This window comes from Equus przewalskii, chromosome 21 (assembly GCF_037783145.1).
Source record: "Equus przewalskii isolate Varuska chromosome 21, EquPr2, whole genome shotgun sequence".
Lineage (NCBI taxonomy): Eukaryota > Metazoa > Chordata > Mammalia > Perissodactyla > Equidae > Equus > Equus przewalskii.
The window spans coordinates 41,660,907-41,674,083 of NC_091851.1; the positions used below are offsets into that span (position 1 = coordinate 41,660,907).

The 13,177-nt window shown below is 39.2% G+C and overlaps 1 protein-coding gene across 5 annotated transcripts in view; it reads left to right on the forward strand.

Moving 5' to 3' along the window:
• The window catches only part of DOK5 (docking protein 5), a 152,254-nt gene that overhangs the window by 58,153 nt on the left and 80,924 nt on the right, over nucleotides 1-13,177 (forward strand). For all 5 annotated transcript variants that reach the window (XM_070589600.1, XM_070589602.1, XM_008530832.2 and 2 more), the window contains exon 2: nucleotides 8,426-8,533. In XM_070589600.1, coding sequence (XP_070445701.1) covers nucleotides 8,426-8,533 — 108 coding nt within the window. The remainder of the gene's footprint in view (nucleotides 1-8,425; nucleotides 8,534-13,177) is intronic.

A 13,177-nucleotide genomic window follows, 5' to 3' on the forward strand; every position in this document is an offset into this window, starting at 1 on the left:
GTGGTCCATGATTGTAGTTAGAAATACTTAGCACCTTTGGGTTTCTGGACTTCAGTCAAGGATACTGAATACTTTGTCACTTGAGAAAGAGTGTGGAATTCTTTTAAAAGCAGACACTTCTTGCAAACTGCTAGGATTCCTTGGAGTCCTGGATAGGGTCTTAAGACTCCTTTTGCAGAAATACTCCATTAAAAATGATGACTGTAGGTAGGTGAACACTTGGTGCCAGGAAGCTTCATATCATCGATGTAAATGTCACCCTGAAATAGCTGGGCGATAAAGTCGTCGTCCAGATGAAAGAGCATATGGTTACAACTAAATGTCTCTTTTTACATTATGATAAGCATGAAAATAAATTTCTTACAGATGGCTCGACCCTCAGCATAAGTTTGTGCATCTCTACGAGTCCAGTTTTTCTGGGAAAATCCTGGGATAATGGTTAAAAGCTTGTTCTCCAGACTCCGGCAAACTGAGGGTGGCCTTCTTCTGGCTTGTTTCTGCAAGCTTCAGGCCCTTGAGTAACACTTAGTGAGTAACCTCACTAAGCCTGTATTTCCTCGTAAAATGGGGATGATAATAGCACCTGCTTCATAGGATGTTGGGAGGGTTAACTGAGATGATGCACACAAAGGGCTGAGCATTCTGCTGTGCACAGAGAAAGGGTTCGGCCACTGCTTGGTGTTGATATTAACATCCTGGATGAGAAGGATATTTCATTTGTTTTGGAGAGCAGTAGAAATTGGGTTAGGCTGGGAGAAATGAGGCTAATTTAGCATTATATGGCTGAGGATCTATCTTTAGAGTTGGGGAGAATGCTCTGAGAAGAGAAAGTCGATGTGATTACAGAAAGGGGATGCTGGCAAAAGGGGAAACAGTCCTAACCTACCTTTTTTTCCCAAAGCGCCCCTTGACTTCATAGGATAGGATAACTCTAAGGAGATAACTACATCCCGAAGCTAGAGATGGGATGCTAATATCTCTGCATGTGGAGGTGCTTTTCAGGACAGCATCTGTGTTCCCTGTAGAGCAGTGACTCCCTGACAGTGGACAGGGAGCCCAGGAATGTGTTGCAGGGCATTGAAAAAGCATCAGGTCAACGTTTTCATATCACTTTATTGAAGTAAAATGTTGGCTTGTGGGAAGATGTGGAATATCTAGGGATTCTCACCCGGGGTATATTCCCTTCCCTCTTTCCCTGGGAGGGACATGTCAAACAGATTTTTATGTTCATCAAAAAGTGACTTGAGCTTAAACAGTTGAGAAATACTACGACAGACCAGAGGTTGGCAAACTGCAGCCTGTGGGCTGCATGTGGCCCACTGCCTGATTTTTTAAATATGGTGTTATTAGAAGGTAACCACGCCGTTCTTTTACATATTTTCTGTGGCTACTTTCATGCTGCAATGCAGAGGTTCAGTAGTTGCAACAAAGATCTAAGACCCTCAAAGACTAAAATATTTAATATCTGGCCTTTTACAGAAAAAGTTTGCCGACTCTGGGAGTAGACCATAAAGACCTACATGGTCACATCTAAGGCTTTCTGCTTTTCTTGAGCTCACATGGAGGCAGTTTACAATTTCCTTTTAACAGGAATTTTATGACCAAAATTTGCATTCTGTTATCTTCATGACGTCTCCATGCATCCCTCAGAAGTTTAATTTGTGGCTCTGTTGTTCAAGACACTGTGATGGGCTACTAATAAAATTAGGAACTCTAAGCAAGTTCTTAATTATTTCAGCTGCTTCTTGGCTCTGGAAATCTTGGGGAATTTACCAGACTATTCTTTGTTAGGAAAAGAAGGTAGTAAAAATGTCAGGGATTTGAAAGCAGAGCTAAGCAATTATTAAGGGTATTAGGTTTTAAAGAAAGGAAAGACAATGCAAAAAATAGTAGAAATCATAGGTGGGTTGGTGACATATAAGGGTGAAAATTAGGTGTAATAAAACCACCACCAATAACAAAATACACTCTGAAAGAGATTTTCCTGTAACTGCTAACTCTGGTGTAGATCCACCCAGCTTGTCAGAACTGTGTGATGTGCCTATCTGTTTTAGCTTCGAGTGGCTTGCATGGCAAAGTCCAAATCCAAGACTTTGAAGATATTCACAAAACCTCATATTCTTCAAATGTGCAATCTCAGATCAGCATGCGTTTATCTATAGCTGTGGTTCTGACTTTGCCCTCCAGGGGCCATTTGGAGATAGTTTGTCTATGTCTTTGTCTAATGTCTGGAGAGAGTTTTGGTTGTCAGCTGTGTGAGGGGCTATGCTACTGGCATTCAGTTGGTGGAGACCAGAGATGCTACTAAACATCCTACAATGCACAGGACAGCCCATCCTGCCCCCCTACTACAAAAAATGACATTCCTAACGTTTCAATAGTGCTGATAATTACAAAACCCTGATGTGTAGGAGGTGAGCTATTTCAACATGAAAATTATTCTGTCATCAAATTCTCTAACAGTATATTTATCATTAGGATTCCCTACTCTTCATGTCCACTGAAACTACATTTTGCTCTTATGGTTGAGATAAAAGTTTCCTCTGTTAAATAAAACAAAAATTTTAGTTAAAAAAAGTCAATTGAAAGAAAAATGTGGGGCAGGCCAGCGGCCGAGTGGTTAAGTTTGTGCACTCTGTCTTGGCAGCTCAGGGTTTGCTGTTTCGGATCTTGGGTGCGACCTACACGCCGCTCATCAAGCCATGCTGAGGCAGCGTCCCAGATAGACTAGAATGACCTACAACTACAATATACAACTATGGACTGGGGCTTTGGCGATAAAAAAAAAAAGAGGGAGATTGGCAACAGGTGTTAGCTCAGGGCCAATCTTCCTCACTGAAAAAGCATACCTCAAAAAAAAAAAAAAAGAAAAATATCAGCTAAAAAATACTATAGATGGTAAGTAGATGTGTTATATATAAAAAAATATGAATAAGATGGTCGAATGAGTTAATTTTAAGAAAAAATAACTGCCGTAAAGTATTAAGCAAATGGGATTATTCTCAAATTGTCATCCTGTTAGCAGTGTCCGTGTTACCCACCTGGTCTCCACCTGTTCCCATTGTTCAGTGAATCGTCCTGTTTCCTCTAGACAATACTGAGATATTTAGGATAAGTTGTTGCTCTTTTAGTACGAGGTGGCTCTCCTGGTGTTCTTAAGACTGAGGGGGTACGGCAGTTGAAATTGGGAGTTGACTGGAGCTCAGCAGCTTTAGTTTTCACCTTCAGTTTGTCTCTCAAACTCAGTGGCATCTCACACTGCTCTGCTGCGAAGGCCACTGTTGGCCACTTGTTGGAAACCACGCCTCTCAGAGGCCCTCCTCCTGGGGCGTGTTGGAGGACTCTTTGTTGGCAAGTCCCAAGCGGGAAGCACTGTGCTGTCTGAAAGTCTTTATGAGTATTTACGGCATTGGTTTGCAAATTACAAACAAAATACCTGGGGAACGCGTCAAAGAGCAAATTTGGCCCCACCCCAAGAGGTTCTGGTTCAATAGACCTTGACTAATCTCTAGGAATCTGCATAATTAACAATTATCTTGAGTGATGCTGGACCAGCTCTGAGAATCACTGATGTATGATATATGACAACAAAGGAACGGCCTCGATCGCACAGTTGACACTGTCTGTTTTTGTACCACGTGTTTGTATGTTACAAACATCCTGAACAGCCTTTTCATAAACCAAATTTTGGTTTTTCTGGGCCAGCCCCGTGGCCGAGTGGTTAAGTTTGCTCGCTCCGCTTTGGCAGCCCGGGGTTCGCTGGCTGGGATCCTGGGCGCGGACACGGCACTGCTCATCAAACGACGCTGAGACAGCGTCCCACACAGAGGAGCTAAAAGAGCCTACAACTAGGATATATATACAACTATGTACTGGGGGGCTTTTGGGAAGGAAAAAAAATTTTGTTTTTCTTATCTTCTGATGAACCAACATGTTTTAATCTATTCCGTGGAGACTTCCCAGCCAATAGTCATAAGCAACGTTGCATGTGAATTTTTGTGATAACATCTTTTGCAGTTTTTGTGATTATAATGTTGCACTTTGGCCCTTACTACTTCATAAAACAAAAGAAAAACAACAAATAAATAAAGACAAAAACTTCTTTAAACTTTATACAGATGGATCAAACACGGAAATCAATAGGCGTGCTGAAATTGAGGAATCTTTAGCTTGTGTTCAACAGCCTTTGGACATAAGCCAGACAATACTGGTTCGATTGTGAAGAAAAAAATAAACAAGTTAAAAAAAGAAGTTAGAGCTGTGTTCATTCAAGATTGGGTGTGAAAGTCGAGGCATAATTAGGAAATGTAAAATACTGCCTCGGTGAAAATAATTTTTCCCCACGGTGGGCATTTTTCTTGTATACCTTTAGCGTTCTCAATTTCTAACACATCTTGGGGGGCACGTACAGAAGCAAAGGGTTGCCAGTAATAGAATGGCAGTGAGAAACCCATTTCCCACCCCCTTTGTCTGAACAATCAGAGTGACAGTCACTCCTACTATAAATATAATCCTCTGTGGTGGTCAGATGTTAAGCAAGCCGGTTGTCATCTGTTATTCAGACATAAGTGAGAAGTTGATAGAACTTCTATTTGCCAATCTTAGTACTGAAAATGTTAGTTTTCATGCCTGAATCTTCATCCTGAAAAGGATTTTGTGTTTGAATTCTTACCAATGGCTCTTGTAACCTGCTTCTTAAAGTAATTTAGTCTAGTGGTGCATTAGACAATGGATTGAAAGCAAAAAACAGTAAGACTGGAGAAAAATGTAGATGACAGATTAGGTTGTAATTTTAAGATCTTGGTTAAATATCTCTACATTTTTCCATTTAAAACATTTTAAGCGTTTTGAGATAATTGTAGATTCACATTCAGTTGTGAGAAATATTGCACAGAGATCCTGTACCCTTTATCCAGTTTTGCTGGTCATAACGTCTTTGAAACTACAGTGGAATGTCATAACCAAGATATTGACATTAATACAGTCAAGACACAGAGCAATCCCATCACCGCAAGGACCCCTCATGTTACCTTTTTATAGGCACACCTGCTTCTCTTCTGCTCCCCACTCACACATCCCCAACCCCTGACAACTGCTAATCTGTTTTCCGTTTCTATAATTTTGTCATTTCAAGAATGAGATAAATGCAGTCAAACAGTGTATAACCTTTTGGGTTTGGCTTTTTTTCCCACTCAGCATAATCCTCTGAGGATTCCTTCAAATTGTTGCAGCATTAACAGTTCATTTGTTTTTATAGCTAAGTAGTATTCCACGGCATGGATGTACCAAGTTTGTTTAACCATTCACCCGTTGAAGAATATACGGGTTGTTTCCATTTTTGCACTGATACAAATCAAGCTGCTATGAGCATTCATGTTCAGATTTGTGTGTGTGTGTGGGAAGTTTGCATTTCTCTGGGATAGATTTTTAAGGGTGCAACTGCTGGTCATATGTTGCTTACTTAGTTTTTCAAGAAACTGCCAAACTGCGTTTCAGAGTGGCTGTACCATTTTGCATTCCTACCAGCAATGTATAAGTGATCCAATTTTTCTGCATCCTTGCCAGCATTTGGTAGTGTTATTATTTTTTTATTTCAGCCAATCTGATAGATGTGTAATGAGATTTTATGGTGGTTTTAATTTAGTTTTCCCTGACGGCTAATGATGCTGAATATTTTTTCACATGGTTCTCCATCATCTGTGCACCTTCTTTGGTGAAATGTCTGTGTCTTTTGTCCATTTTGTAATTGGATGGTTCGGTTCTTTACTGTTGAGATTTGAATTTTTTATATATGGTGGATACTAATCCTTTGTCCGATGCGTGGTTTGCCAATATTTTCTCCCAGCCTGTAGCTTGTCTTTTCATCCTCTTAGAGTTTTTCACATAGCACACGTTTTAAGTTTTGATGAGGTACAATTTAGCGAGTTTTTCTTTTATGGATTGTGCTTTTGGTATGAAGTCTAAAAACTCTTGGTGCAGACCATGATCCCAAACATTTTCTCCTTTTTTTTTTGCTAAGCTTTTATAGTTAAGTCCATTTTGAGTTAATTTTTGTAAAAAGTGAATATTTTAGGTTAAGATGTTTATTTGTTTTTTCCCTATGGATATTCAATTATTCCAATGCCATTTGTTTAAAAGGCTACCCTTCCTCCACTGAATTACTTTTCCACTTTTGTCTCTGTGTTTTTATATCCTTTGATAAGTCCAATGACTGCAAGGTGAAAACCAATAGAATTGATTTTAATTATGCTACTTTAGTGACACCTCTGGACATTTAAGAAGTAACAGAATTCTCTTTCATTTAATTTACAGTATTAATTTTTAGTAAGCAAAATAAAAACTAACAAGCAAAAACCCATCCTCACAACTGAGAAAAAACACTGGTAACATTTTGGTATTTTTTTTTTGTCTTCTTCCATGCATTTTTAATATAATAGGGATCATGAAATAAAGTTTATATTCTGCTTTTTCCCCTCACATAACATTTTACGAACAGTTTCCCATATTATTACAAATTCCTTTTGAAACTTGTTTCAAATGAACTACCTGTGTTATCCTGTAATATAATTTAATATATATTATGAATACTATTTGTATTACTATATTTTTAATAAAATGACTACTTAGATTATTGTATAGTTGTATAGCATCCATATTATAGGTGTGCACTATATATATTATATATTATATATTTATTATATTTATGTGTACCTATTTACTATATATCACTAAATTACTTTGTCATTCTTATTGTTGAAGATTTAGTAGTTTCCAGTTTTCATTATTATAAATAATACTGCTAAAATTATATTGTACATTCAGTGGGATCGGGCACATATCTTACCGTCTATATTCAGAGCTAAACTTCAGAGTTGAGTGGATTTCATTTTCTTTTTACCACCCAAACAAAACAGTCAAGGAATGTTCAATTTACCGAGTTTGAAGAGAAAAATTGATTCTATTCAGCACTGCAGACAAGTGGTAGCAAACCTGGATTCCTCATCCCTCTGCCAGTTACCAGTAAGGTTGTCGGAGGCATTTTAAATTGCTCGTGGTTTGAATGACCACATGTTTTATGTGGACTTGTTTTGTTTCTTCCTACTAGCTCAGGGGTTCTTAAACTTTATAGTGAGTAAAATTTATTTGTGGGTTGAATATACAACCCATGTATATGGTGCTTCGAGGATGATTTTGGGATCGAGGAGATAATCACGAGTGAATAGTACCCACCTGTGTGCATTTGACTGTGGGATTCCTCTTTCATTGTTGGCTACATTTTTGGGCCTTTTTCTTAGGACAGATTCCTATTCATTTAAGATTTTTCATATTTGTTGTCAAATGGCCCTTAGAGGTCACCAGCAGAGTAAGAGAGTGCCACTCAGATCTTTGCCATTAGTGAATATTATTAATTTAATCCCTTAATAATTTTTAGGTTAAAAAATCTCATTTGATTTTGCTTTTGGACAACATGGTTTTTCATACCTTCATTAGCTCTTGGCATTTTCTCTCTTTGGCATTATTAGTATAATTAGTGTCTAATTTAGTTTTTATTGATTATTCCAATTAGGATAGCTTTGCTTGCTAGGATCAAAACCCTATTCAGGCTAGCTCAGTTAAGAGTTGTAGTGATCTTGATGGTGGTGGGTTCCCGGGGGTAGAGATGATTTCCCAGAAAACAGAGGGAGGACTGGATCATAAAGTCAGCAACTGAAAGATGACAAAGGACTAAAACGTCTCTTCTGCTTAGAGCAGAAATTATCTAGTTCTCCATACTAGTTTCCACTGCTTAACAATTCTGCACCCTATTTCAACATGGTCACCAACCTCAGTTTATAAAACCTACCAGCTTTGCACCTCAGTCTGGCGATATTCTTTGAGTCTCTGGGCTGAATTTTCTGAGGGAGAATCTGGCTGGTATTGATCAGCTGTTTATTAGCTAGTCTGGTGTCCGTCCAAGCTCTTGACCGTTACTTACGAGGAATGTCACAGGACACATGGGGTATGTCTTTCCAAGACTGCCAATGAAGTCTTTCACACATATCGGCCCGTGATTTCCATATTTAATTGCATTTGAAATTAGAACATGTGCCATGAATGCCAGTATTATTTGTGTTTATTTGGGATTTTTTCTGATATCTTGGACTTTTTCTGAAATATTCCTACTGACATTGTTATCAAAACATGAAGAAATTTGCCTTCAAATCCTTATTTTCTTTTGATTCCAGTAATTGTCCAAACGACATAATACACCCATTGTGGAAACAATTTTGGGTTTTAAAATTTTATTTTCTCAAAGCAACATCACATTTATGGCTTATGAATATTTTACAGGTGAAAACATCAAAAAGAAAACATTTAAATGCAAATGTCAGTAATAATCTGAGTCAGTAGTGATGCTCAGCTCTGCGTTTGTGTTTCCTTCCAGATTTATCAACGATGCTGGTTAGTATTCAAGAAGGCTTCAAGCAAAGGTCCAAAAAGACTGGAGAAATTTTCCGATGAGCGTGCTGCATATTTTAGGTGTTATCATAAGGTAAGACTCAATTGTTGTAGGTTTCCAGAAATCTCTTCACAAGTAGGTAACTTGAGTTCATGAAAACTTGTTTAGATTATTTAACAAAGGTACAAATAATACTTTTTCCAAGGACAAAACATCTCTAAAATAATATGTACTTGCTTGTTGTTTAAAATTATTGCCTAACTTAAAGTCACTCTTCTGGTTTCCTACTATTTGTTATTGTTGTTGTTTTGTCAATTTTTAGTTTGCATGGTAGACTTTCCTCCCAATGCTGAAGCCCCGGAGGGTAAGGATTGGCTCTCGCTGTGTCTAGCACAGAGCCTGAGGCAGAGGTGCTTGGAGTATGGGGTGAGTAGGGAGAGGAAGAAGTTGGAAAACGGATGACTGGTCGAGAGAGAGGAAGCTCCACCCATTAGTTTATTTCTTTGAGTTTGGTGATTAAATTTAATTCAGACTTGCAGTTTTCTTAGTGGTAGTGGATTGCTTCACTTAAGCAATTGTGTGTTATTCATTCAGGAGTAGAATATTTAAGTAAATATAAGGTATACTTACCATTAGGATTCACAAATTAGGCCCATGTTTTCCTCTACGTGGCAGTATGTGTTTCAAGGTCCTTGTTACTGGCAGCCTATGTATTTTCTCTTTTCATGCAAGCATGTAAAAGCATGTGCTTAACACTTCTTTTTCCCCAAGGCTCTGGTTTTCCCATATTGAGAGTGGTATCTTCAGCTCTAAGCCCTCAGCCAAGGCCTTCTGCTGGCCTGCATGATCACGTGGTTTGACTCCCTCTCACCTGTTTAACTTCATCTCTCACCAGATCCCAGTTTTCTCTGCTGTAGCACCCTGGGCTTTCCCCTAGAGCACGCCAAACACATTCTTACCTTCAAGCTTGTTTTTCCCTTTTCTTGTAATGTTGTTCCCCTAGGTATCCACATAGCTCATTTCCTTACTTTGTTCAGGTCATTGCTCAAATTTCTCCTCTAAGTGAAGCCCTTCCTTGACCCCATTATTTAAAATGGAATCCTTTGGCATGCCCCCTCCCACACCTCCTTTTGTTTTCCTCTTTAGCACCTATTACTTCATAAATATTTACTTCATTGTTTCTTCTTATCTTCCTCACACCGCCACCACAAAATAGTCCACAAGGGCAGAGATGTTTGTGGGGGGAGGGCATGGTTCACTGTTAGTTGTCAGTGTCTAACACGTAGTGGACACTTTTTAAAGTATTGATTGAGAAGTAATGGATGTTATCAATAGGGGAAATGGAATACTTATGTCTTTGTGTCGTACTTTTATTTAGCTTACCGGAAGAAATCTGTACTTAAGACCTCTGAAACCAGGAAAAGGAATTTTGATTTAGATGATGTGGGGTAGGTGGTGATGGGAGCAGAGAAAACCAGCACTGGAAAGTTTTGGGGGGCAGGCTCAAATGTAAAACCAAGGTGGACTGCAAAGTCCTCCCCTTGAATGTGATACAAGTAAGGGGAGGTTGAGGACAAACTCGCCCTATTCAGACTTCTACCTGCTGACTTTGGAATTTAATATGTAAATCTTTGGGGAACATGGTAAACCACATTCTCTTTCATCTGTAATAATCATTAACCAAGGTTCAAAGCATTAGAACGGAAGAATTATCTACATTAAGCCTCCAAGCCCTTGATGAGTTCCCGTAGCCGAATCATCCTCCTTACTCTTTCAGATCTGATACATTTAGTATTAATCTCTTGGGGGCATATAAAAAGCCAGACTAACTCTGAGATATGCATTTTTTATCTAAATGCTGTGTAATTTATGAATCTTGATAATAAAATACTGGGGTTATGAGTAGCACACCATGACCAGATTTCAGAGTTTATTTGAATATATATAAAGCAATTTCCAAAAGAAATGAAGAACTGTGCAGTATGTTATTTGATCAATACAGAGATGGTGTGGCATATATAGACACATCCTTCATGTAGGAAATCCGTAGCACTTACATGAGAGCACAGTGCTTCTTTCATTACATTTTTAAAGATATTTTAAAGATATTATCAAGAAAAAAATGCCTGGTTTTATGTATTTGATTCTTATTAGAAGTTTTAACACACGAAATTGACTGTAGAATTTTAAAACTTGGTGCCTTCCTCGCTGAAAATGTAGCTAAGGTGCTCTCATACAGACATTGGAAAATAAATATATGAATAATGCACATACAGAACAATTCATTTTTCATTTCTTCACCTCTTCCGTGAAGCGCCCCTCAAGCATCCACAGCTGTCAGAGATAGCTGTGAATTTGATTAACTATAATTGCAACAATATTAAGACTCCAGGGACTTTAAATATAGTTCCTGACCTTCTTGTTAAAGGCAAGTTCACTGTTTTCATTCAGGAAATCAAAGTTGCTCCCACTCACTAGGAGGGGTTAAAAGTTTCAACGCATAGTTTTACTTTTTTGAGATGGATCACGACTGGGAGGAAATCTAAGTAGAGGAAGACAATCTATTGCTTTTGAGACCAGGGCAAATCATGTGGCGGGAAGTATGTTGGACTAGATTTGGGAAACCGGCTTTCTAACCCCGGCTTGGCCACTGTCTGTGTCTGGTAAGTTGCTTAACCTCTGTGTAAAGGTGACCTCTGTTAAAAGATAAACTGAGGCATATTAAAAACTTTAAGAGTCTATTTGAGCGAAAATTGATTTGAATTGGGTGGTACCAAACCGAAAGTGATTAGGAAGGCTCCATGGGCAGGAGCTGGGAGAGACTTTTATAGAGAAAAGGTGGAAGCAAAGTAAGGAAATCATTGATTGGCTACAGCTTAAAGCCCTAGTTGGCTGTTTGTGATTGGCTGTCCTCAGTGTTTTGATTTTGAAAATTTGAGGCGTTTACAGGCCTCAGAGAGTTTGGTTTGCTTCCATAGACCGCCATGCCTTTACAGCTGCCTCAGTCTACTGGCCTCCTTGTTTAATTAATTTAACACCTCAAAGGGAAGTCAGTCTTACCTTCCCCATCATCATGCATTGCTGAGCCTGCAGGATTCAGTTCACCTTGGGCCAGAAGGATGACTCCAACCAATTCTCTAATACTACAGCATTTCCCAAAATGTGTGCTAGAGTGTGGCCAGCGAGACTTCTGGGACGACCAGGGTTCTGTGGTCAAAGAAGCTTGGGACATGCAACATTTCCATCCCCACTCATGAGATTCCTAATTTCCTGTAGCCTGTCACAGGTTCTGAGAAGTTCTGCCATCGGGAAACCTGAGTAACTGAGTCAGCGTTTCCAAAACTGATGGGGCCACGGAGTTACCTTTTTTTTTAAAAAAATTACACATCCTGTGAAACAAGTTAATTTCGTTCTAAGGAACACAATTTTGATTTGCTGCTTTTGTGTGCTACCTTTATATTAAATGTCCTCTTGACCCGTCGTTATTTCAACAAGGAACGACTAGGGGTGATTGTTCCTGTTTCACTGAAAACATAGGGGTAACTTGTATGTCAAATGAACACATGTTTGTGAATGTATTTGAAAAACAGAAGCCCCTCCAACTGCGAGGAGTAATACTCATTATTATTTTTGTCATTCTTCCAAACCCCTCTAGGCTTATTTGTTCTGTCATTCCATCCTTCCTTAGAGACTGCATCACTCTCACATCTCCCAAACCCAATGTCAGACCTTGTTCTTGGTTTCTGCAAAAATAGAATTCCAGGTTCCTCACAGTGAGCTAATGTCCTAAAAATTATTTCTCTGAAATTTCTGCCAACTTATCTCTGTGTGTGTGTAGGTATCATAACTTTTTCCAATGACTCGTTCTTTTTTACGTGGCTTCTCCTTCCTCTAAAACATTTCCTCTTCTGATGTGGCTGTCTACAATACATCATTTCAAAATCTGAAAATATGTCATAGCCTCTTTTCTCAATACTTTTACTACTTTGGAGTCATCCCCTCATTGTGCCAGCAACTCCCCACTGGTCCCTGTTCTGGAAGTTGCCTTCACTTATGCCAATGAGGACATGACTCTTCGCATCTCCATAAATTAAATTATAGCTTATTGCTCTGATGCTTTTCCCAAATGGTAAATGCTCCCACGCCCACATTTCTAAGGCATAGGTAGAGTGGATAGAGAGGGTTAACCATGGTACCAGAACCACGTTTCTGATTTAAGTACTTGTACTAATCGAGCAGGTACAAGTATGCACCAGTGTGCCAAAGACCCGTGGAACATGTTCCAAATTGAATTAACTGTCTTTCCTACCCAAGCTTGGTTCCTTTTGGAGGTTCCCTATCTCAGTATATGGCATCAGTAGCCATTTTGTTATTCACGTCAGAGGCCAAGGAGTCACACTTGATTTGCCCTCTTCCTTGTCCCCTCCCTTATCCAGTCCATCACTAGGTTTGCACATGCTCTTCCCCCTGGATGGATACCCTTCCTTTCCTGGTCCATGTGGCAGATGTTATCCATCCCTCAAAATCTCTGCTTTGTCTCACCTCCCTGTGACTCTTCTTGACTCACTGGAGTTAGTCCATCTGCTGGGCCCTATCTTCATGGGTGCTCTGCTCACCCTGAAAGCAGTGGTTTGTTTTCATGTTGGTGGCAGTCTCTCCCTGGTTGGTGCTGACCCCTTAATCGTACCCTTTCTTCTTTGGTGATGGATGGCTGATTTTTAGCACAAGGCTACACAA